The sequence below is a fragment of the Narcine bancroftii genome, chromosome 3 (assembly GCF_036971445.1).
Source record: "Narcine bancroftii isolate sNarBan1 chromosome 3, sNarBan1.hap1, whole genome shotgun sequence".
Lineage (NCBI taxonomy): Eukaryota > Metazoa > Chordata > Chondrichthyes > Torpediniformes > Narcinidae > Narcine > Narcine bancroftii.
Genome location: NC_091471.1, coordinates 6,214,479 through 6,241,155, shown reverse-complemented (window position 1 = coordinate 6,241,155; position 26,677 = coordinate 6,214,479). Strand labels below are relative to the sequence as shown.

At 46.3% G+C, this 26,677-nt stretch overlaps 1 protein-coding gene across 7 annotated transcripts in view; it reads left to right on the top strand.

Moving 5' to 3' along the window:
• The window catches only part of exoc6b (exocyst complex component 6B), an 866,329-nt gene that overhangs the window by 290,933 nt on the left and 548,719 nt on the right, over nucleotides 1-26,677 (top strand). For all 7 annotated transcript variants that reach the window (XR_011353246.1, XM_069923433.1, XM_069923435.1 and 4 more), the window contains exon 7: nucleotides 22,342-22,518. Coding sequence is in view for 6 of the 7 variants with exons in the window: in XM_069923433.1 (XP_069779534.1) it covers nucleotides 22,342-22,518 (177 nt within the window). In the remaining variant the exon portion in view is untranslated. The remainder of the gene's footprint in view (nucleotides 1-22,341; nucleotides 22,519-26,677) is intronic.

The window sequence follows — 26,677 nt, the reverse complement described above, 5'->3', positions numbered from 1 at the left end:
GAAATGATTGAGTAGCATTCTTTCATCCAAATGGCATTCTTAAAAATTCGAAGAACCCAAACAGGGTCATTATTGCTGTTTTTGGAATGTCTTCCGGCTCTACCGGTACTTTGTGATAGCCACACACCAAGTCTATTTTGGAGAAGATCTTCGCGCTATGCAAATTAGCCAAGAAATCCTGAATAGGAGGCATCGGATAACGATCCGGAATGGTGGCGTCGTTAAGCCGCCTGTCATCTCCACAAGGTTGCCAACCTCCATTGCATTTTGGGACCATATGTAATGGAGATGTCCAGGGCCTGTCGGACCTATGAATTATGCCTAGTTCCTCCATCTTGGCAAACTTGACCTTAGCTAAACGCAGTTTCTCTGGCGGCAAGCAGCATACTTTTGCATGGATAGGAGGGCCCTTAGCACAAATGTGATGAGAATTACTGTTTTTTGCAGTGGAGGCAGAAAATTATAGAGGAGTAATCTCGGGAAAATCTTCCGCATGGCCGTTTCGATGCCTCCTTGGAGTTGTAGGGCCACCATAGCCCCGCTACAATTTATAAATATGGTATTTATGGAACTGTAATTTATAGCAATTTTTGCACCTGTAATGAACAATATTTTGTGACACATGTTCATGACAAATCTGATTCTGATTCTCATTTCTTGATCTGAAGATTTCACCTTAGGTTACTGGTATTGGGCGTTCTGAAGCGTTTCAATAAATATTGGCTGACAGACTTTGCTGGGTAATTATTTTTGCATTCTCAACATTGGCCTCACAAGGCTTCCAGTCATTGATTATCCCTTGCTAGTCTGAGAGGGTTGACCTGCATGGATAGCATGCAGAACGGAGCTTGGTGTCATAGTACACGTAACAATAAACAGTTCAGTTCAGTTCAGGGTGGTTATAGGTCTCCTTGGGCAGAGTACAGGAGTTGCGATGTCTTATGACAATTGTACAAGATGTTGATAAGACCATAATTTGAGTATTAGGTGCCGCTCTGGTTACCCATCTCTTTGAAAGATGTTATCGAGCAAGAAAAGGTGCAGAAAAGATTCACAAGGATGTTCGCAGGACTAAAGGGCTTGAGTTCTAAGTAGATGCTGGGTAGGTTGGGACTGTTTTCCCTGGAGTGTGGGAGACTGAGGCGACCTTATGGAGGTACAGAAAATCATGAGGGACATAAATAAGATGAACATAAGAAATAGGAGCAGGAGTTGGCCATCTGGCCCGTCAAACCTTTTCTGCCATGGCTGATCTGATGATAGGCTCATCTCCACCTATCTGTCTTTTCCCCATATCCTTTCATTCCCTTACATTGTAAAAACCATCCAACCTTGTCTTAAATATATTCACAGGTACACAATCCTTTATCTGGACATCTAAAGTCCGGAAAGCTTCAAAATCCGGCAAGTGGGGAGAGTCGGGCGGGCGAGAGACCGGCAGCGCGACTCAGGCGGGCGAGCAGGGGAGAGACCGGCAACGCGACTCAGGCGGGCGAGCAGGGGGGACCGGCAGCACGAGTCGGGCTGGCGAAGGGGGGGAGACCGGCAGCGCGACTGGATGGGGGTGGGGGTGGATACGGCAGCCCAATTCGGGTGGGCTTAAATCTGGCTTTCCGAAATCTGGAAAAATCCGAAATTCGGGACACACTATCCGCCAAGGGTTCTGGATAAAGGATTGCGTACCTGTACTGAGGTGGCCTCGACTGCTTCAATGGGCAGCGAATTCCACAGATTCACCACCTTCTGGGATAAGCAGTTCCTCTTTATCTCCGTCCTAAATCTACTCCCCTGAATCTTCAGGCTATGTCCCCTAGTTCTGGTCTCCTCCACCAATGGGAACAACTTACCTACCTCTATCTTATCTATGCCTTTCATAATTTTATATGTTTCTATAAGAACCCCTCTCATTCTTCTAAATCCCTGCGAGAACAGCCTCAGTCCCCTCATAGGTTAAACCCCTCATCTCTAGAATCAATCAGAATCAGAATTTATTGTCATGCTATGTCACATACAGCCCTGAGATACCTTTTACTTGCAGGAGCAGGTAGAACAAAAAATAAATTACACAGTTTAAGCATGTAAACAATTAAAGAACTGTAAACAGATAACAAATGTCAACAAACTGACTGTGCAGTACAGAGAGAACAAAGAAAATCAATAAAGTGCACAAGTAGGAGTCCTTAAATGAGTCTCTGATTGAGTTTGTTGTTGAGGAGTCTGATGGTGGAGGGGGAGCAGCTGTTTCTGAACCTGGTGGTGTGAGTCTTGTGGTACCGAGACCTCTTTCCTGATGGCAGCAGCGAGAACAGAGCGGGTACTGGGTGGTGTGGATCCCTGATGATTGTTGCTGCTCTCCGACGGCAGCCTCCCCTGTAGATGTATTCATGAGTGTGGAGGGTTTTACCTGGGTTATGTCCAGTACCTTTTGGCAGTCTTTACATTCAGGGGTATTGTTGTTTCCGTACCAGACCTTGATGCAGCCGGTCAGCACACTTTACCACCACACATCTGTGGAAATTTGCCAGCGTTTCTGAAGTCATACCAAACCTCCACAATCTCCTGAGGAAGTAGAGACGCTGTATTCATATAAACCTCTGTACAAAATAAATAAAAATAGTGCATGAAAAGTAGCACCTTTGGTTCATTGATCATTCAGGAATTTGATGGCAGTTGTGCAACTGAGGGCTCGTCTTTAGGCTCCTGTACCCTTTCACCAATGGTAACAGTGTAAAGAGGGCATGATCTGGGTGGTGAGGGTCCCTGAGGATGGAGGCAGCTTCGTAAGACACCGCATCTTGTAGACGTCCTCGATGGAGTGAAGTCTGTGCCTGTGATGTCGCAGTTAACAACCCTCTGGAGTTTATTCTTGTCCTGACAGTTGACATCTCAGTATCAGACAGTGATGCAGCTAGCTAGAATGCTCTCTACGGTTCACCTATAGAAGCTTTTATGAATATCCGGTGACGCACTATTCCCAGATCTCCTCAAACTCCTCAGGAGGTATTCTTTCTTTTTTCTTCTTTGGCTTGGCTTCGCGGACGAAGATTTATGGAGGGGGTAAAAAGTCCACGTCAGCTGCAGGCTCGTTTGTGGCTGACAAGTCCGATGCGGGACAGGCAGACACGATTGCAGCGGTTGCAAGGGAAAATTGGTTGGTTGGGGTTGGGTGTTGGGTTTTTCCTCCTTTGCCTTTTGTCAGTGAGGTGGGCTCTGCGGTCTTCTTCAAAGGAGGTTGCTGCCCGCCAAACTGTGAGGTGCCAAGATGCACGGTTTGAGGCGTTATCAGCCCACTGGCGGTGGTCAATGTGGCAGGCACCAAGAGATTTCTTTAGGCAGTCCTTGTACCTTTTCTTTGGTGCACCTCTGTCACGGTGGCCAGTGGAGAGCTCGCCATATAACACGATCTTGGGAAGGCGATGGTCCTCCATTCTGGAGACGTGACCCATCCAGCGCAGCTGGATCTTCAGCAGCGTGGACTCGATGCTGTCGACCTCTGCCATCTCGAGTACTTCGACGTTAGGGGTGTAAGCGCTCCAATGGATGTTGAGGATGGAGCGGAGACAACGCTGGTGGAAGCGTTCTAGGAGCTGTAGCTGATGCCAGTAGAGGACCCATGATTTGGAGCCGAACAGGAGTGTGGGTATGACAACGGCTCTGTATACGCTTATCTTTGTGAGGTTTTTCAGTTGGTTGTTTTTCCAGACTCTTTTGTGGAGTCTTCCAAAGGCGCTATTTGCCTTGGCGAGTCTGTTGTCTATCTCGTTGTCGATCCTTGCATCTGATGAAATGGTGCAGCCGAGATAGGTAAACTGGTTGACTGTTTTGAGTTTTGTGTGCCCGATGGAGATGTGGGGGGGCTGTTAGTCATGGTGGGGAGCTGGCTGATGGAGGACCTCAGTTTTCTTCAGGCTGACTTCCAGGCCAAACATTTTGGCAGTTTCCGCAAAGCAGGACGTCAAGCGCTGAAGAGCTGGCTCTGAATGGGCAACTAAAGCGGCATCGTCTGCAAAGAGTAGTTCACGGACAAGTTTCTCTTGTGTCTTGGTGTGAGCTTGCAGGCGCCTCAGATTGAAGAGACTGCCATCCGTGCGGTACCGGATGTAAACAGCGTCTTCATTGTTGGGGTCTTTCATGGCTTGGTTCAGCATCATGCTGAAGAAGATTGAAAAGAGGGTTGGTGCGAGAACACAGCCTTGCTTCACGCCATTGTTAATGGAGAAGGGTTCAGAGAGCTCATTGCTGTATCTGACCCGACCTTGTTGGTTTTCGTGCAGTTGGATAATCATGTTGAGGAACTTTGGGGGACATCCGATGCGCTCTAGTATTTGCCAAAGCCCTTTCCTGCTCACGGTGTCGAAGTCTTTGGTGAGGTCACCCTGTACAAAAACAATGGCGAGAAATCAGACTGCTCAAACTACAGGGGAATTACGTTGCTCTCCATTGCAGGCAAAATCTTCGCTAGGATTCTACTAAATAGAATAATACCTAGTGTCGCCGAGAATATTCTCCCAGAATCACAGTGCGGCTTTCGCGCAAACAGAGGAACCACTGACATGGTCTTTGCCCTCAGACAGCTCCAAGAAAAGTGCAGAGAACAAAACAAAGGACTCTACATCAGGAGGTATAGCAGCTGGCAAACCTTCATGATTGCATCGACATGGAGGCTCTAGGACAGATCCTCAGAGATGTTGACACCCAGGAATTTGAAGTTCTTGACCCTCTCCACTGCGGACCCCTCGATGAGGACTGGGCTGTGTTCTCCTGACTCTCTCCTGAAGTCCACAATCATCTCCTTGCTTTTGCTAATGTTGACTGCAAGGTTGTTGGTGTGACACCATTCGATGAGCTGATCGATCTCCCTCCTGTACGCTTCCTCGTTGATGTCCGTGATCTGCTGACAATCGTGGTGACATCAGCAAACTTGTAGATATTGGAATTGTGCCCGACAACACAGTCATGGGTGTATAGTGAGTAGAGCAGTGGGCTAAGCACGCATCCTTGGGGTGCGCTTGTGTTGATAGTCAGTGAAGAGGAGACATTATTTCTAATTCGTACGGACAGTGGTCTTCCAATAAGGAAATCAAGGATCCACTTGCAGAGTGGGGTACAGAGGCCCAGAGTTAGTAGCTTCTTGCCCAACGCAGAGGGAATAATGGTATTGGAGGCTGAGCTGTAGTCTGTAAAAAACATCTTATTTGTGAATTGATGCTTTCAAACGAACAGAGCTAAGTGGAGAGACAGTGACATTGTGTCTGCTGTGGAACAATCAACCTGGTGAACCTCTTCTGCACTGCCTCCAAAGGCAGTACATCCTTCCTCAAGTAAGGAGACCAGAACTGTACAGTTGCAGCATAACCTCTTTGCTACTAAATTCAATCCCTCTTGCAATGAAGGCTAGTATTCCATTTGCTTTCTTGATAGCCTGCTGCCCCTGCAAACCAACCACTTGTGATTGTGAATGCTGGAGAAACTCAGCAGGTCAAACAGTGCCTTTATGTAGCAAAGGTGAAGATACGTCACCAACACTTGAGCCCTTCATCAAGGAGTGGGGGAGCATGAGAGAGATGGAGGGTGGGGGAACACAGCAGGAGTGGGGGGACAAGTCTAGGCTAGGTGGAGAGAGAAAGGAAGTAGGAACTAGAATAGCTAGTTAAAGGGGGTGAGGGAGGGGGGAAGGCAATCTGATTAGTGGAATACAGTGAACTCATTGTTTATGCCCTGGGGTTGGAGGGTGCCCAGATGAAAAATTAGGTATTGTTCCTCCAATCTGCGGGTGATCAGGGTGGTGAAAGGCCATGGACAGACACATGAGCTTGAGAATGTGACTCCGAATTGAAATGGTTGGCCACGGGGAGGTCCCTTTTGTTGCAGATGGAGAGGAAATGCCGGGCGAAGCAATCTGCTAATCTACGACAGGCCTCTCCGATATAGAGAAGGCTACAGAGGGTGCAGCGGATGCAGTAAATGAGTTCTTTGGAGATACAGGTCTGTTTGGAACCTCAGACCGTGGTGAGGGATTAAGTGTGGGTGCAGGTATTGCACCTCCTACGACCACAGTAGAAAGTGCCGGGGGGGGGTGTGGGGGTGATTTGTGAGGAGGGAAGAGTGTACAAGGGAGTCCCTATGGAAGGCTGAGGGGGGAGGAGAAGGAAAAATGCGTCAGGTGGTGGGGTCCTCAAGTAAGTGCCGGAAATTCCGGCGGATAATGTGTTGGATGCGGAGGCTGGTGGAGTGGTAGGTGAGGATGAGGGGAATTCTGTGTTTATTGTTTCTAGGGGCGGGGGGGGGAAGGACTAGGGCAGATACGCGGGGAATGGAGGAGATGTGGTTGAGGGCTGAGTTAATAGTGGTGGAGGGGAAGCCATGTTTGTGGAAGAAGGAAGACATTGCAGAGGCTCTGGACTTGAAGACCTCACCTTGGGAGCAGATGCGGTGGAGACAGAGAACTTGAGAGAAGGGGATGGAATCCTTGCAGGGGACAGGGTGTGAGGATGTGTAGTCCAGGTAATTGTGGGAGTTAAAGGGTTTGTAATAAATGTCAGTGAGATGGAGACAGAGAGATCCAGAAAAGGGGAGAGTGTGATCAGAGATGGACCAGGTGAGTTTGAGGTCAGGGTGGAAATTGGCCGTGAAATTGATGAGCTCATTGTGGTTCATGAGGCTGTCTTGATGTAATCGTTGATGTACCAGAGAAAGAGTTGTAGGGGTCTACAAAACCCAAAAACAGACAGGCGTAGCTGGGACCCATGTGGGTACCCATGGCTACTCCTTTAATCTGGACGTAGTGGGATGAGTTAAAGGAAAAATTGTTAAGGGTGAAGACAAGTTCTGCCAGGCGGAGAAGGGTGGTGGTGTAAGGTGACTGCTCAGGTCTGAGGTCCAGGAAAAAGCAAAGTGCTTTAAGGCCTTCTGTGTGGGGAATGGAGGTGTAAAGGGATTGGACATCCAGGCGGTCTGGTTCAGGGAATCTGAAGTCTTGCAGGAGGTGGAAGGTGTGTGAGGTGTTGCGGATGTAGTTGGGGAGGGATTGAACTAAGGGAGAAAAGATAGTCATGTTAGGATAAAATTAGTTCTGTGGGGCAAGAGCAAGCAGAGACAATGGGTCTGCCCGGATGATTAGGTTTATGTATCTTGGGTAAAAGGTAGAAACGGGCATTGTGTGGATGGGAGACAGTGTGGTTGGTTGCCTTGGGGGAGAAATGCCAGAGTCAATGAGGTGAGAGATGGTGTTGGAAACGGTGGCTTGATGGGTGATGGTGGGGTCCTGTGGGAGGGGTTGATAGGAGGAGGTGTCTGAGAGCTGTCGACTGGCCTCAGCAAGGTAAGGGTCAATAGCACCACCCTTTTCTGTGGGTTTGATAGTGAGGTTAGGGTTGTTGTGGAGAGAGTGGAGGGAGGAGCATTCTGAGGAGGTGAGGTTGGAGTAGGAGAGGTGGTGAAGTTGAGACAGTTGACGTCCCGGCAGCACTTGGAGGTAAAAAGGTCCAGAATGGGCAGCTGGCCAGAAGGAGGTGACCAGGAGGAGGAAGAGGTCTTGAAGCGGGAGGAAGGATCTTGGAGGGGTATTGGAGAGCTGTGGCCGAACTAGTGAGCCTGGAGGTGGAGGCGACAGAAGAAGAGTTCATTCAGCATTGAGGCAACTTGCAGAGGTGGGGACGAAGGTGAGACCTCTGCTGAGGATAGAGCACTCTGCCTCCGAGAGGGGAAGGTCAGAGGGGATAGTAAAAACCAGGCAAGGGTCAGAACGTGTGGTGCGATTCATGTACAAGCATTCCCAAGTCCTTCTGCACGTCAACGTGCTGCAATTACTTGTCATTTAAAAAATAATCTGATCTTCCAGGGTTCTTTCCAAAGTGGATAACCTCACATTTACCAACATTGTATTCCATCTGCCAGACCCTTGCCCACTCACTTAACCTACTTGCAAACTCTCCGTATCCTCTGAACAGTTTTCTTCTCCACGCACTTTAATGTCATCACCAAACTTAGATGCACTACGCTCTGTCCCCTATTCCAGATCATTAATGTATACTGTGAACATTTGCGTGCCAGCACTGACTCCTATGGCACCCTCTCACTACTAAACTGTCATAGTCTCTTTCTCTGGGCTGTGGAGTCTAAAATGATAGGACAATAATTTAAGGTGAGAGTGGAAAGAGTTAAAAAGGACCTGAGGGACATGTTTTCCACAGAAAGAATGTGGAACGAGCTACCAGAGGAAGTGGTGGAGGTGTATAAGGTGTGTTAGGTTTATAGCAGTGGTTCTCAACCTTTTACTTTCCACCCACATCCCACCTTAAGTAATCCCTAGGCCACTGGTGCTCTGTGATTAGTGAGGGATTGCTTAAGGTGGGATGTGAGTGGGAAGGGAAGGTTGAGAATCATGGCTCTAGACCCAGTTGTATACAAATAGGAATGATTAGGAGGGAGATGGGCCAACTGCAGGTAAGATGACCAACTTAAGTAGACAATTTGGTCAGCATGGACAAGTTGAACCAAAGGGCCTCTTTGTGGCTGCAAAATTCTTTGACTAGATACTTGTAGGGTGTGGGTGAAAATAATGGCTATTTGAGGCTATATTTGAACAGGCGGCCAAGACTCAACCGTACTGTGTGCCCGGTTGAAGACCTGAAATGTGTACTCGGTTTCTCTCCCCCTGCATGCTATCTGACCTGCTGAACATTGCTTGCATTTTCTGGGTTTTTTTTTTAAATCTTGAATTTCCTGTACCTGGATTTTTTGATCCTCAGTGTAACAGATTAAAGACAACGGGCAAAGGCGTTTTAGTTCCGACAACTTTGTGGTCACTTTTGCAGAGGTGTCCTATTTATTCCCAGATGTTAAAATTAGTTCTAATTCTCAAACAGTGAGTTTTGAATTCTTGTTCTCTGTGTTATTGGTTCAGGGATCTGGTTTGAGGCCAAGCCAACATTTGTTATATTCAAAATGTTGTGGATTTGGAAAGGCAAGTCTTAAGAATGCTAACAAGGAGCAGATCCATTTTGAATTAGCTTTATTTTTCTCCATTTTATACAAGTCCAGAAAAGACCATTACTAAGGAAATTCTCTGCTGAAGGCAGCTATTTATTCTCATCGATTATAACAAAAGATTGACTTTGCGTTTGAACTTACTTGCATCAGCTGTTCCCAATGGCTCTGTGTCCGTTCCTTCGCCTTGTTACAAACTGACTGCTTACCTTTCTTCCTCTGAGCTTGAACACCCGACACGGTTGCTGAATTTTCAAGATCCTGGTCCTGCAATTCCATGATTTTGAAATCCAAGAGCAAAACACCATTTCCTGCTTAATACATTGCTGTCTAAGCACGACAACTCACCACTCTTCAAGCGTCGCCTGGTGCTTCTGTTGTTGGTCTCCTGTACGTCGGAGAGACTGGACGTGAACTGGGAGATCGCTTTGTTGAGCACCTCGGCTCTGTCCGCCGCCATAGCGTGGATCTCCCAGTGGCCACCCATTTCAATTCTCCATCCCATTCCCTTGCTGACATGTCTGTCCGTGGACTCACGAACTGCCAGACTGAGACCACCCGCCGATTGGAGGACAACACCCCATCTTCCGACTGGGCATCCTCCAACCAGATGGCATTAATATCGACACCAGGCTTTCAATAACCCCCCCCCCCCTCCCCTTTTCTCCTGGAGCCTTTCCCTATCTCTCTCTCCATTCCACACAGACAAGGTAAATTCTTACCTTGTCCCTTATCATATCTAATTAACACCTTTTGTTGGTCTGGATTCCACCACTATTGTCTGAATTCTGAGACTTTCTGCTGCTGGCTTATTGGGCCCGAAACATCGGCAATATTTTTGTCTCCTCTAGACACTGAAAAGTCTGGCTGAGTTCCTCCAGCATTTCTTTTTTCACTACATGCGCAGTAGCCGCAGACATCCATGTTTCACACCGTTTTGCCAACACCTTGTGCGGCTCTGACATGAATGAAGTGCGGCTCCTCTACTCAGTGCCTGGCCGACGAAGGCAAGCGCACCAATTGCATTTACCATCCTGCCCACCTGCAACACCACTTTCAGGGAGCAGTGTACTTGTATCCCTCAATCTGTGTGTTCTGCAACACTCTCCAGGGCCCTAGCATTTACTTGCAAAATCCTAAGGCTCCATAGCCTGGAATTCCCTCCTTATCCTCTACACCTCTTTACTTCAACCTCGAGATATTTCTTGAAACCTTTTTGTAACTAACCTTCCAGTCACTTTCTCTGCCTTGACTTTAAGTGTCTTGGCTTCTAGGTTCCTGGGAGTGTCGATATGAAGTGCTGTCTTCACTAGTTTATTATAGCCCCTTAGTCCTCATATCACAGGGCATAGCTCCCCCACTGTGTGTTACAAAGATATCAGCTCAGAGTGCATGCTGTTTGGAACAAACTCCCTGCCTTCTGCTGGTATTTCTGCAGCCATGAATTGACCCTGGCGTTTTGTGGAGAGACTGCCCGTGATGGCTAATGTTGGGCAGGCTCAAGGGAACGGTTCTGTGCTTGGTACTCAGGGCTTCACTGTGCGAGGGATGTCCATTGCTGGTATCCATGATAGTATCCGTGTAAACAGATTAACGGTCCCTTACACCTCTTGTTGCATGTGTCCTTCACTGTGCTTGTTTGGCTGTGCAAGTTCAACGGCTGGTGAATACAGTTAGGCTTGCAACCAGAGAGAAATCTCTGGGTTTGGTGAAGCAGTGCTCCCAGACAAAGAGAAAAGGGGAGACGATGGGTTCAAATGCAGTGTGTAGTGATGGGACAGATTATAGGATAGAGACCATCTGAGATTCTGAACCAATATTTATTTATTTATTTGCTGAGATTAAATACTTGTCTTGCCTGTGTATTGCTTGTCTGTATGTGTGTAATGTCTGGTTGTGTGTCTGTGTGTTTTGCATCGAGGACTGGAGAACTCAATTTTGTCGGGTTGAATTTGTACAATCAGTTGACAATAAACTTGACTTAAAATCGTAAAACATTACAGCTCAAAACAGACCCTTTGGCCCTTCTATTCTGTGCCAAACTATTATTCTGCCTGGCCCCACTGACCTACACCCGGATCATAACGCTGTCCAAATTTTTCATAAATGTTAAAATTGAGCTCGCATTCATGACTTGAGCTGGCAGCTCGTTCCACACTCCCACCCCTCTCTTTGTGAAGAAGATCCTCCACATATTTCCCCCAAAACTTCTCCCATTTCACCCTTGATCCATATCTTCTGGTTTGTACCTCACTTAACATCAGTGGAAAAAGACTACTTGCAGGGCTCAGACCTGAAATGTCAGTTTTGGGCCTGAGTCCTTCTTCAAGGTATGAGCAATGAGCAGGAAGGTGCCCGAAAAAAGACTGTAGACTGGCAAGGGAGAGGAGCCCAGACCAACAAAAGGTGTAAATTGGATATGACAAGAGGAAAGGTGAGAACTGATTTTGGCTCTGTGGAAGGAGACAGGGAAAAGGGAAAAATACAACACTGGAGAAACTCAGCTGGTCAAAGTGTACTTGATGTAGCAAAAATACATAATGAATGTTTTGAGCAAGGGAAAGGGGGGAGAGAGAGAGAGAGAGAGAGAGAGAGAGAAAGAAAGAGAGAGAGTTGGGGGAAAGGTGGCAGGATTAAGAAGTGGGGGGGGGGTTGAACAGAAGCTGGAGAAGTGATGTTAATGCCATTCTATTGGAGGGTGCCCAGACGAAAGATGAGGTGTTGTCCCTCCAATTTGAGGGTGTTCTCAGTCTGGCAGTGCATGAGACCATGGGCAGACCTGTCAGCAAGGGAATGGGACAGGGAAATGACAGCCCCATCTTCTATGCTCAAGCACCCCCCCCCCCCCCCAACCCTGTCCAGGTAACATTCTTTTCTGCACTCTTTCCACTTTAATGATATTTCAAGTGTGATCTCTCCAACATCTACTACAGCTGCAGCACGATGTCCCTACTCCTGCACTCAATCTGGAACTGGGAAAGGCTGTCCACATGTGGAGTATGTCTGTTTCCTCACAGTTCAGAATTAGAAGCTGAGCGCCACACCTCAGCCGCCCAGGCCAGCCCCGTAACCACATCCTCCACTGTGAACCGCTGCCTCTTCATCGCTGGATATGCCCCATCGTTTGAGTACAGCATCACTCGATAGGGCCGGTACTGGAGGTAGATTTCCAGCGTGGGTGCAGCTGAGAAAGCGAGGGGCTCTGCCGGGTTCTGACACAACAGCAGTGGTCATGATTCCGTCCACTCTCTTAATCCTGGCAATGCCTCCCGAATACCAGTGTAGAGAAACACAAAAGCTGCAGATGCCACCATCCTGCACAGAGAAAGCGTTGCGGGAGGGAGTCAGCAGGTTGGGCTGCATCCGTGGGCAGAAATGTTTCTGGTCTGGACACTTTTATCAAGACTGAGATCTAAAGGGGGAACAAAGATGGTGGAGGGGCTTAGAGTACAAGATAGAAGGAACTCCTACCCCTCTGTCCCATATCACCTCTGTTCAAGTTCAAGCTTATTATTATTATCATTCAATTGTATTAGTACAACTGGACAAAACAGTGTTTCTTCAGTCCTCTGTGTAAACACAGGCAAAGATACATACTCATACTAAATATACTCATGTAATAGTTGACCCCCATTTTTGAACCAGAAATTGCATGTTATGGGGATGATCTGTGTAGAATTCATTCACCCACCACCCCCATATTTTTTGTCCCGACCGCCTGTCCATCATAGCTCCTGACCCCCTGCCCATCTGAGAACCCGACGCCCTGTCCGCGGACCCCTGACTACCGGAGCTCCCGATGCCCTGACCACGGTCTTACCACCCGATCCAAGCCATCTAAGCTCCCGACGCCCCGACTGCAGATCTTCCCCCCCCCCCCCCACCGCGCCCCACCACCGCCTGCCCATCCAAACTCCTGACACCCCGACTGCAGTCTTATCACCCATTCTGCGGACTTACCACCCAGTCCCGGCCATCCGATCTCCCAAAACTTTGAACGGCGCGGGTACTCACAGCTGTCAAAAATATGACCCATGTAAAAGTCGAGCTCTCCAAATTTGACCTGAAAAATTGGTTCAAAAGTCTCAACTTGAGTATATACAGTAGGTGCACATATTGGCAAGCAGTTTATATGCAGGATATATACTGTAAAAAATTAAATAAATATTATTAAATAAACAGTAGCATCCTCCCCGCCCCCCCCAGCTTTTTCCCCTCTTATATATGTAATTTCACCTGTTATCTTTATCTTGATAGAAAGGGTCCTGACCCAAAATGCTGATTGATGATTGATGATGTCTGACCTGCTGAGTTACTCCAGCAATTCACTGTCTGCTCAAGGAATCAGAATCAGAATTTACTGTCATGAAGAAGTCACAAAATTCATTGTTTCGCAGCTGCTTCGCACGTGCAAACCTTTCTATAAACCACCTTACAAAATAAACAAGATTAGTTCATGATAAGTCAAAATAAGGCAGTGACTTTGGTTCCTTGATCATTCAGGAATCTGATGGCAGAAGGGAAGAAGCTGTCTTTGGGCCACTGAGTCCTCATCTTCAGGCGCCTGTACCTTTTCCCCAGTGGGAGCAGAGTGAAGAGATCGTGGCCTGGGTGGTGAGGGGTCTTGAGGATACAGGTTGCTTTCTTAAGACACTGCCTCTTTCTGTGTCCTTGATACCAGTGTAGATCAATATTTCAGGAATCCTCAGAGTGGTCTCAAGTTTGGGTTTAAAAGTTTCTGAGATCCCAGTGCCTTAAACGGTATCCGTTTACAAGACCTCTCGACGTGGCAAATCGTCCAGAAGCAAAAGGACTAGATTTTTTTTGTCCTGCTGCCCGAAAGGGAAACAGATTTTCTAATTGTTTTCAGCTATCTGAATAAGTTCTCAAGAGGGGAAAAGAAATCGCGGGGCTATGGAGAAGGAGCTGAGGAGAGGGTCCAGTTGGATAACTCCTTCAAAGAATTGGCTCATTCCCGGAGGTTCTGTTCTGTATCATTTTATGATTCTACCCTCTTTCCATCCAGCACATCTGCTGATTGTGTGGTGACCAAAGAAGATGGGGGCGGGATTGCCAGTGAAGCGAGCTCATAATTTCTCCTGGTTCAAAAGTAAAAACACTGAAATGCTGGAGGAACTCAGCCGTTCTCACAGCATAAGGAGGCAAAGATATTTCATTCATGAAACAGGTGCATAATTCCCTGAAAACAGATATATAATTCCCTGAAAGTGAGCGGCATCACAGGTGGACAAAGAACTTTTGGCATTTTGGCCTTCATAAATCAAAGTATTGAGTACAGGAGTTGGGATGTTATAGAAAAATTGTACAAGACATTGGTGAGGCCCAATATGCAGTATTGTGTGCAGTTTTGGTCACCTAACTACAGGAAAGATATCAATAAGGTAGAAAGAGCGCAGAGAAGATTTACTAGGATGTCGCCCGGACTTCAGGAACTGAGTTACAGGGAAAGGTTAAACAGGTTAGGACTTTACTCCCTGGAGCGTAGAGGAATGAAGGGAGATTTGATTGAGGTATTTAAAAATTTGAGGGGGGTAGACAGAGTAAATGTTGAGAGGCTTTTTCCACTGGGGGTAGGTGAGATACAAACCAGAGGACTTGGGTTAAGGGTGAAGGGGGAAAAAGTTTAGAAGGAGCATAAGGGGGAACTTCTTCACACAGAGCGATGGGAGTGTGGAATGATCTGCCAGTTGAAGTGGGGGTAGGTGAGATACAAACCAGAGGACTTGGGTTAAGGGTGAAGGGGGAAAAAGTTTAGAAGGAGCATAAGGGGGAACTTCTTCACACAGAGCGATGGGAGTGTGGAATGATCTGCCAGTTGAAGTGGGGGTAGGTGAGATACAAACCAGAGGACTTGGGTTAAGGGTGAAGGGGGAAAAAGTTTAGAAGGAGCATAAGGGGGAACTTCTTCACACAGAGCGATGGGAGTGTGGAATGATCTTCCAGTTGAAGTGGTGAAATGAGGGCTTAATGTTAATTTTTAAGAAGAATTTGGATAGGTACAAGGATTATAGGGGTATGGAGGCCTATGGACTGGGTAGAGGTCAGTGGGACTAGGTAGATTACTAGTTTGGCACATACTAGAAGGGCTCCTGTTTTTCTGCTGTATTGTTCTCTGGTTCCAAAGCTATATTGCTGACGTCCTAGGCTTGAGCCCTTCCTCAGGCTGTGAGTGAAAATAGACCAGTGTATTTTCTTATAGACCATTTGCACATATACCTTGAAGAATGGCTCAGGCCCGAAACATCGGTCATATATCTTTACCTCCGCTGGGCGCTGCGAGACCGGCTGAGAACCTCCAACATTTGTGTGAGTTTTTACTACAACTTCACCATCTGCAGTCTTTTGTGCTTCACATTTCCCCCCGGGTCATCTACTTTGGCTGGCTGGATGTACCAAGATTTTGTTTTTTAAAAATTTTATTTGGTATTTATAAATCAGTTTCCTTGCCTGGCTTGAACTTTTTAAAAACCAGCATCTCTATAATATTTCAGATTATCGTTAATCCTTTATCAAGCTAATGTTTGCAAATTGCTTTTATTGGCACAAAGCAGACTGACTTAGTTCAAGGCTGCATTACCTCAACTCAGTTCATGCACTTCTGACCGAGGTGCTGGAGTCAAACAAAGGGCAAGTCAATCTGTCACGTTCCCATCCACTTACAGGGAGTTTTTGTTGTTAGATCTGATCTGCGGGGAAGTGGGGTGGGAGATAACAGTAGCAAAGGCAGAAAAATCATACAGCTCTTATCGTCCTTGTGGTTTGCATTTCAGTTCAGGAGAAAGGGAAAAACAATGTTAACATGTTGACTTTGCACTTCTCACAGATATTTCTGCACTTGTCTGATTGAGGGACAAGAGGTCATTGTAGTTTCTGGAAGGGTAGTCTGGCTCACTGCCATTGTTTTTGTGGAAGTGTTGTGTGGCGTATTGTTGTGAACGCTCTTTCATAACTGTTTTTGGTACTTTAAACTCTTTATTTCAAAATCTGGATTCATGCACTCTGGCACAGACCCTTATTAACTCAAACAAACCTTTGTGTCCTTCCCGTATTTGTGTGTCGGAGACTCCGGTGTTTTCTTCCTGCATATGTGTGGACCCACTGTTTGTGCGTTGAAGTTGAAAGGAAAGAGGGAGAAAGAGGACTGTAAGCATTAAAAAAAAAATTTAGACCCACAGCACAGTAACAGGCCATTTCGGCCCCCAAGCCCATGCCGCCCAACTGCACCCAATTGACCTACAACCCCCCCCCCCCCACCCCCGGTATGTTTTTCGAATGGTGGGAGGAAACCAGAGCTCCCCCCTGAGAGAAAACCCACACAGAGGTGGAGAGGGTGAGCATAAGTTCTTGGGAGTCACTATCGAGGAATATCTTTCCTGGGCCAAACATGCTAATGGCATCGTGAAGAAAGCACATCAGCAGGAGTTTGCGGAGGTTTGGTTTTGGTGTGACACCAGAAACTGAAGCAAATTTCTAGAGATGTGTGGTGGGAAGTGTGCTGACCGGCTGCACCAATAACTCTGATTGTCTTTCTTCTTCTTTGGCTTGGCTTCTCGGACGAAGATTTATGGAGGGGTAATGTCCACGTCAGCTGCAGGCTCGTTTGTGGCTGACAAGTCCGATGCGGGTCAGGCAGACACAGTAGCAGCGATTGCAAGGGAAAATTGGTGGGTTGGGGTTGGGTGTTGGGTTTTTCCTCCTTTGTCTTTTGTCAGTGAGGTGGGCTCTGCGGTCTTCTTCAAAGGAGGTTGCTGCCCGCCAAACTGTGAGGCGCCAAGATGCACGGTTTGAGGCGATATCAGCCCACTGGCAATGGTCAATGTGGCAGGCACCATGAAACTCTGATTGTAATGCCCTCCAAAAAGTAGTGGACACAGCCCAGGACATTCACAGGCAAAACCCACCCCACCATCAAGAACATCTACAGAGAACGCTGCAATCATCAAGGATCCACACCACCCAGCACTCGCTCTCTTCTCACGCCATCAGGAAAGAGGTGTAGGGGCCACAAGACTTGCACCACCAGGTTCAGGAACAACTGCTATCCCTCCATCATCAGACTCCTCAACGACAAACTCCATCAGGGACTCATTTAAGGATTCTGCACTTTATTGATATTCTTTCATCTCTCCGTATTGCACAGTCAGTTTGCTTACATTTGTTGTCTGTTTACAGTTCTTTTGTTTATTTGCATGTTTTACTCTGTGTAGAGTTTATTTTTTTGCACGACTAATTAATGGTGATTCTGCTGCGCCAGCAGGATTAAAGACTCTCAGGGTTGTATATGATGTCATGTCTGTGCTCCTGACAATAAATCTGAAATCTGCTGCCATTGTTAAAACAATAGCAATGAGTGGCTTTAATTGGATCTCGCCGCTGTCTCCAGTGACCCCGTAACCTTTGAGTTTAAACAGCGTGCTGTTCCGTGATGAACCTGAAAGTCAGGCCCCATATTCAATTGCATCTCCTCAACACCTGGCTCTTGATATCCGAATTGCTAGGAAGCCGGCACAATAGGGTGAATGTTGGAAAGTAATCACACCAGGGCTCCATCTGTAAATATGGACATGTCCCTGATAGGGCCATTCTTGTGAATATTGGGATGTTGCTCATGGCACCACTTCTGTTTTCACCTTAGAGCATAAGAAAAGCAGGGGTGGTGCAAGGGAGTCCTAATCTGAGTGACCCACAGACACCAGGACTTACGAGATTGCCTTGTGACTTGAAGTCACAAGCTTTGTGTAAATATTATAAATAGTTTATGCCATTTTGTGTAAATCGTCTATGTCTGAAGAATTGTAGCAAAGAGCACAGTGTTCTGGGAAACCTCTGTGGCTCTTGTTTCATTACTCTGGGTAGCCAAGAGTGGGAGATTGGTTCCTCATATAACATTTCTGGCCACGGTTACAACAGGTGGGCCACTGGGTTCTTCATGCCTGATATGCAGACTTAGACATGCAGCACTGTAACAGGCCATTTCAGCCGTGAGTTTCATGCCACCCAATTGCACCCAATTAACCTACAACCATCAGTACATTTTGAATGATGAGAGAAAACTGAAGCCCCTGGGGAATCTCACGCAGACACAGGGAAAATGAACAAACAACGCGGGATTTTAACCTAAATCCCGATCGCTTGCATTGAGGACTAACCATGCTGTCCTAAATTTAAATAAAGGTTTGGTCAGAAGATCCTGGCTGATCTTTTACCTCAGGGGCACGAACCACATATCCCCAGGTCCTTTAATCTTTGCTGGATTGTTCTCCTTCTACACCCCTCCCTTCAACCTCCAGTGGCCTGCTGAAAGAATTGGTAATCCTTGTTCTATATTTTATAACGGTGGTCCACCATGACTGCAACATTTACCTCAAATAAAGGATAACATGAAACTGTGCCTGAAAATCTATCTGTTTGGATGACATGATCCAAATCTTTGTTGCTCATGCAGGACTTGTCTCAAGTGTTTGAGAAGACACAATTGTTTCAAGTTTACATCAGAATCATATTTTATTGTCAAGAACATGTCACGAAATTCATGTTTTGTGGCAGCGTTGCAGTGCAAATATTGCATTCATTTACATTTAAAAATGAATTAGTGCAAAACTCTTCCCACCATCGAGAACATCTACAGGGAACGCTGCCGTTGGAGAGCAGCCGCAATCATCAAAGACCCTCACCACCCAGCACACGCTCTGTTCTCTCTGCTGCCATCAGGAAAGAGGCATAGCTGCCATGTGGTTCGTACCACCAGGTTCAGGAACAGCTGCTCCCCCTCCACCATCTGCCATCTGACTCCTCAATGACAAACTCAATCAGGGACTCATTTGTACCAAGAATTGCATTAGATAAACTGACATGGGACTGTGGGCTGGGAGGACTTCCAGATTTCAAAAAATATTACCCAGCTGCTCAGGCTAGATTTCTCACTGCCTTCTTCACTGAAGACAATCCCCCCCCCTGCCCCCGTCTTTGGTTCAAATGGGAATGTACTCAATGAAGGAAGGGGAAGCAAAGGACTTTCTTTGTAAATGAAGTTTCAAATCACTGAAGAGAAAGACAGATTTCCCATACATATGATTAGAATGTGGCAAGAAATTAATGAATGTGTAGGAAAAAAGGTAGGGATATCAATAAAAGCATAATTGTGTGAAATGTGTTATTGCCTTTGGACATGGGCAATAGAATATTAAATTTGTGGTATGACAAAGGTATAAGATATATTAAGGACTGTTACATGGAAGGAATTCTCATGTCCTTTGAACAATTAAAACACAAATACGGAGTGGCCAATGGGACCTTCTCCAGCTTAGATCGTTCTTAAGAGAAAGATAGGGACCAACATTGACCCCACCTGAAATTAGTGAAACTGAACAAACCGTCTGGATGGGGAATACACCCAAGTATATAACAAAAATGTACTGTGAACTCCAGAGCGAAAGTGCAAAAACCAAGGTTTCAGAGGTCAAGGGAAAGATGGGAGTTGGACTTGGGTGTGGTGATTTCAGAAAGAAGCTGGTCAAATTGGTGCAAGGACAGCATGACATCAGTTATAAACGCAAGGTATGGACTGGTTCCAGATAATTTTTCTTACACCAATTATATCTTACCCCACAAAAGTTACACAGATCAAAAGGCAAAATTTCAGAGATGTGTTCCAGATGAGGGACTGAGACAGGAACTTTTCCATATGCCACATGGCTGTGCGTGGAAGTGAGGCCATTTTGGCAAGAAATCGCAGAAAATTCAATCAGGATATCAGGAGTGGTGTTTATGGGCGACTCGGAGCTACTTCGACCAGGTAATTTCATGGAAATAAGCGACAAATTGACCAAATATCAAATTTCATTTATAAAAATAGCACTGGGGGTAGCGAAAAAAAATGTGTCGCGATCACTTGGAGTCTGACTCCCTTCTACTCATAGCACGATGGACTACAGAAATGAACAGCTGTAAACCTATGGAAAAAAAGTCACATTTAACTTAAAGAATAAATGTTACACTTTTGTAAAGGTCTGGGACATAGGGGCCCAGATACAATAATTAAAAGGAACAAAGAAAGGGTATAAAAGTAACTACTATATATACAAAAACATAGTTTCCCCAACTGGACTCTCTGTATTTAAAATCTATGAAAGCTCTGACAGGGAACGGACCTGTATGTATGGAAGGGGAGGGAGGGAGGGAAGGCCTGTATGGAAGGGGAGGGAGGGAGGGAAGGCCTGTATGGAAGGGGAGGGAGGGAAGGAAGGCCTGTATGGAAGGGGAGGGAGGGAGGGAAGGCCTGTATGGAAGGGGAGGGAGGGAGGGCCTGTTTTTGTTTTTCTTTGTTGTGTTTGTGAGGAAAAAAATTAACATTTTGGATATTTACAACATCGAAGTACTCGAGATGGCAGAGGCCGACAGCATCGATCCACGCTGCTGAAGATCCAACTGCGCTGGGTAGGTCACGTCGCCAGAATGGAGGACCATGGCCTTCCCAAGATCGTGTTCTATGGCGAGCTCTCCACTGGCCACCATGACAGAGATGCACCAAAGAAGAGATACAAGGACTGCCTAAAGAAAGCTCTTGGTGCCTGCCACATTGACCACCGCCAGTGGGCTGATTTCGCCTCAATCTGTGCATCTTGGCACCTCACAGTTCGGCGGGCAGCAACCTCCTTTGAAGAAGACCGCGGAGCCCACCTCACTGTCAAAAGACAAAGGAGGAAAAACCCAACACCCAACCCCAACCAACCAAATTTCCCTTGCAACCACTGCAACCATGACTGCCTGTCCCGCATCAGACTTGTCAGCCACAAACGAGCCTGCAGCCGACGCGGACTTTACCCCTCCATAAATCTTCGTCCGCGAAGCCAAGCCAAAGAAGAAGATGTATATTTTTGGGGAAAAAAAAATTCACAAAATATCAGGGGCTCATTTAAGGACTTTTGCACTTTATTGATTTTTTTTTCTCTGTGCGGCACAGTCAGTTTGTTTATATTCATTATTTGTTTACATGTTTACGCTGTGTACGATTTTTTTTTGCACTGCCAATAAGTGGTAATTCTGCCTCGACCACAGGATAAAGGAATCTCAGGGTTGATATGTGATGCCGTGTATGTACTCTGACAATAAATGTGAAATCTGAATCATGGCTGATGACTCTCCAAAGGTGTTTCCAACCCTGTCCCCATATCTCCTGATATCCAGAAACCTATCGATCAGAGATAACTCAGTGACAACTGCCCCTTAGGGGAAGGAATTCCAAAGATTTATCATTCAGCATGTGAAAATAATTGTATTCTCATCTCATTCTAAATGAGCTCCCCCTTATACTGAGACTGTACTACACTGTAACGTTCTATGTTGTACACAGCGAAAAATGAGATGTTACTGTGAGTGTTGGGAGTATAAATGGTGATAACAAGCATTTGTTGTCAGAGCTAGACGGCTTGAATTATAGGGAGAGGTTGGATCTTTATTTCTAGAACGTAGGAGTGGTGGCCTTAAAGAAATGAAATTATGAGGGTTATGAATAAAGTGAAGGTTCACAGTTTGGTACCGAGGGTAGACAATTCTGGAACGAGAAGATACAGGTTTAAGGCGAGAGGAGAGATTGCATAGGGATCTGAAGGGGCAACTTTTTCCACTCAGGCGGTCCACATCTGAGCGCTCGCCGTTTTTTGGACTGCTCTTCTTAGAGTTCAGGAGAATGAGGGAGAACCTCATAGAAGCATTTCAAATGTTGAAAGGCCTAGACAGAGTAGATGCAGCAGAATTGTTTCCCACGGTAGGGGAGTCAAGGAGAAGAGAGCACAACTTGAGGATTGAAGGACACCCATTTAAAACAGAGATGCAGAGGAATTTTTTTTAGCCAGAGAGCGTTGAACCTCTGGGATTAGGTACCACGGGCAGCTAGGTGGAGGCCAGGTCAGTGGGTGTATTTAAGGCACAGTTTGATAGGTATCTGAATAGTCAGAGAATCAAAGTTTATGGGGAGAAAGCCAGGGAGTAGGTTTCAGTGGGAGAATGGATCAGCTCATGATGGAATGGCTGAGCAGATCGACGTGCCAAATGGCGTACTTCTGCTCCTATATCTCATGGTCTTATGAATCGAGCTGACAGATGAAACTGTAGAAGCAGGCCCGATTATGATGTTCAGAAGGAATTGGGACAGGAATGGTTTGGAAGGGAATAGAGCAGGTGTGGGCAAATGGGACTCCCCAGAATGCCATCGTGGTCAGTACAGAGATGTCAGGCTGAATGGCCTTTTCTTTACAGTATCAGCCTGTGACATCATCTAATTTCAATGACGATGATTCGTAATAAACCTGTTTTTATTTACTACTCTTCCAGGCACACCAGCAGAGGAACCTGGACAATGTTGTCTCTCAGCAGAACAAGATGGGAACTGGGAAGAAACTGAAGAAAGATGGTGGCTCTGGGCTTGATGTGGAGGTTGACAACACCAGCCCGATGTCGGAGCAAGATTCTGGGATCCTCGACGTTGAAGATGAAGAGGATGAAGAAGAGGTAATTCATCTTTCTCCACAATATCTTGATCAAACCTTTAAGAGAGCTGTGTAAGGAGAACTAGTTCCTGCACAGACTCGGTTGTCTGCTGCATTTTTTTATACTGCGTAGATTCAGTTGGTAGGAGTGTTCAAGCATTGACTAGTTTTACAAATTCGAATACATTCTCAGAAGTTTGTGGAGGCTTTGTACAACATCGGAAACCCTGGCAAATTTCTACAGTTGAGCAATGGAAAGTGTGTTGACCGGCTGCATCACTGTCTGGTATGGAGACTCCAATACCCCCAAGCAGAAAACCCGGCAAAACATGGTGGACATGGCCCAGGACATCGCCGTCGAGAACATCTGTGGGGAAAAGTGCTGTCGGAGAGCAGCAGCAATCATCAAGGATTCACGCCACCCAGCACACGCTCTGTTCTCACTGCTGCCATCAGGAAAGAGGTATCGGTGCCATAAGACTCGCACCAGCAGCAACTGCTACCTCCCCACCGTCAGACTCCTCAACAACAAACTCAATCAGGGACCAATTAAGGATTTTTACTTTTGCACTTTATTGATTTTTTTTCCGCTCTCTGTATTGAACAGTCAGTTTGTTTACATTTCTATTTGTTTACATATGTACATTAAGTACAGTTTTTTGTACTACCAATAAGTGGTAATTCTGCCTTGCCCACAGGAAAAAGAATCAGGGTTGTACGTGTATGTGTACTCAGACAATAAATTTGATATTAGATATGGTTCATGTTACAGTACAGTACAGTAACAGGACATTTTGACCCATGAGTCTGTGCTGCCCAACTTACACCCAATGAACCTACACCCCATGAACCTACACCCCTGGTATGGTATTGCTGACAGAGTTGCAAGACACTGCTAAATGCTGGCATCTGGAGCAATAAAGAAACTGTTGGAGGAACTTGGTGGGACAATCAGCATCTGTGGAGGCAGAGGAATGCTCGATGTTTTGGGCTTGAGTCCCTGACTCAGGTTCTGAAGCTTGACTGTCTCCCGAAACGCCAACCATCTCTCTGCCAGTCCCACTGAGTTCCTCCAGCAGTTGGTTTCTTTTCTTGCACTGCTTCCGGGTGGCCGGCTGGAATTTCTGGACCATCCCCGGGTTTCTCTGAGAAAGTCGCGGTCGGTCTTTCTTGAGTGATGCACAGCTGCAATCTGCTTTCGATCAATGGGATGAGAGATTAGAGTTTAATTTGCCTGTTAGACTGTTGACATCTGGAAGTGAGTCTCTCACAAACACCTGAGCTGCGTTAAAAACGCTTTCACAAAGGCAACCGAGCGAGTATCTGGTTTCAGGGGAAGAATAAAGGTTTCTGGAATCAGTGGAGATTGAAGTAATCAAAAGCTTCATTGAGCATGTCATCTCTCCTTGTGCTGTAATCATAGAACTGCCACTGGTTTAAGGCTGGTGCTGAAGGTGCAGGAATAGAAAAGTGTTTCTGAGCTTTGTTTTAGGATCATATAATTCATGTCATTCTGAGGATATCCCAAAGTAACTGTCAGCCAGCAATTGCTTTGTAATGTATAGTCTCTTGTAACAAAGCATCCAATTTTTATTAAGCAAGCTCCCTCGAGGAACTAGAAAAAAAAATGGCCTTCCTTTGGTGCTTTGGCTGTTGATGAATGTTGGCCGGAGGCTTGGACCTTGTTTGAATTTGTACGGTAGCTCCTTCAAACATTCGCCAAAGCAGGGAAGATGAAACCTCTGTTTAAATTTGCCTCCGAGAGGCCCAAGTCCTCCCTCAGTAGAAGACCTAGACGCTGCCTCAGTTCATGGGTGGCACAGTTGGCGAAGCGGTTAGAGCGCTAGCGGTCAGGAGCAGGGCTTGAATCCCGCACTGTCTGCAAGGAATTTGTATATTCTCCCCGTGTCTGTATGGGTTTCCCCCAGGGGCTCTGGTTTCCTCCCACCCTTCAAAAAGTACCGGGTGTTGTAGGTCATTTGGGGTGTAATTGGGCGGCACGGGCTCATGGGCTGGAAGGGCCTGTTACCGTGCTGTATGTATAAATTTAAATAAGCTTTATAAAATTAAAAATTCTGGCTAGGTGGTGATCGGAAGCATAAGTCCACACCTTCTGACAGAAAGCAAGTGTGTCTCCGTCATGTACCCCAAGGGATCTGGAAGAAGTCTCTCTCACTCCGATTAAATTAGTAGATTTGCACCCATGTTGAGAAATTAAATTCTTTACCTGGAATTTGCTTTGTTTCTTGCCCTCTTCTCTACGTTACTTAACAACAACAAAAAAAAACCAGAGGCTTTAAATTTGATCATAAACCAATCGTTCAACTGTGGCCCAAAGGAATTTCTGGCAATCCAGCCAATCTATGCAGTGAGTTCTTAAGCTCTCCTTCCCTCCCCAGTGCTTTGTAACTGTGGAAACATATTGTGGATAAATTGCATCAATGAAAGGGATAGAGCAATAATAAGTTTGTGTAAATACCAATGGCACCTCCCAAAATTAATATGTCTTATTGCTCATTCCATTTTATGTGACATCCAGAGGGGATGATGAATCAGAAGCAGGCAGAGACCTAAGCACATAAAAAAAATTAGACCAGAAGAAGGCCATATGGTAATTTCAAGCGTGCTCAACCAATAATAAGATTTTATAGATCAATCATTCTCGATCTTGGATGTATTCGGCAACCTAGCATCAATATTCTATGGAGAATTGCAAAGACATTAACTTTTCCATTTTCCTGCTCCAGACTTTCTCACAATGAGCTCCTCCATCCTTACAATTCAAATTCTGGCCTTTTACTATCATTTTTGGCACGGTTAGCTTAATGATGTTACAGCACCAGCGACTGAGAAGGGTTCGAATCCCACGCTGTCTGTAAAGATTCCATGTCTGTGGGGGTGAAGCGGGGGGGGTGGCTCGGGTTACCTCCCACCCACCGTTCAAAACGCACCGGGGTTGTGAGTTAATTGGGTGTAAGTGGGCAGCACGGGCTCATGGGCCAAAATTAAAAATTTAAATTTCAGCCCTGATCTCCTGACTTCACCCCGTAACCCTTGATTCCCTTCCTGATCAAGAATTTATCTCTCTCTGCCTTAAGTATCCTCAAGGACTTGGTGTCCATAGCCATCCATGGCAACAAATTCCACAGATTCACCACCCTCTGGGTAAGGTAATCTCTATTCCAAAGGCACATTTCGGTATTTTGAGGCTGTGCTCTCTGGTTCCAGACTCCCCCACCATCTTCTCCACTTCCATTCTCTCCAGGCCTTTCAGCATTTAAAGGGTTTCTATTAGATCTTCCTCCTTCTACTAAACTCCAGCGAGTACAAACCCAAATCCTCCATGACATCCCACCTCCTGTACTCGGTGCCCTGAGTGATAAAGGCAAGCACACCTCTAGGTATCTTTGCTCTACCCCACCCCAGTGGCCTACCATTTAAAAAAAAACTGAGTCCCACTATTTTACTTATGTCCATGTGCTTATGTCTCTCTTACATGACCCCATTGTTCCAGCCTCCACCACCATCCCTGGCAAGGCATTCCAGATACCCACAACTCTGTGTAAAAAATTTACCCTGATGACAGAGTAGAGACATAACATTAGCTACCATCCAGTCTGGACGTGAAGCTTGTGGTCATTGGGCAACACTCATTCCTGAATGTTTCTGAGACATGGGCCAGCAGTAGGAGTCTGAGACATTGATCATCGAGGGGACAGCAGTGGAAAGTGTTGAGATCTTCAAATTCCTGGGTGGCGACATCTCTGAAGATCTATCCTGGGGCCTCCATGTCGATGCAATCATGAAGGAGGCTCCCCAGCAGCTTGACTTCGTGAGAAGTTTGAATATTCTGACCGGTTGCATCACTGTCTGGTGTGGAGATGCCAATGCACAGGACAGGAAAAGGCCAGAGGGTTGTGAACTCGGCCAGCACCATCACGGGCATCAGCCTTCACTCCGTCAAGGGCATCTACAAGAGACGGTGTCTCAAGAAAGCAGCCTCTATCCTCAAGGACCCCCACCACCCAGGCCAGGCCCTCTTCTCACTGCTATCATCAAGGAGGTACAGGAGCCTGAAGACCACCACCCAGCGGCACAAGGCCGCTTATTTCTGATCATTGATCTGATCCTTCAGAGTTTTGAACAGACCATAAAACAGACTCTGTCTCTTGTTTTGCACT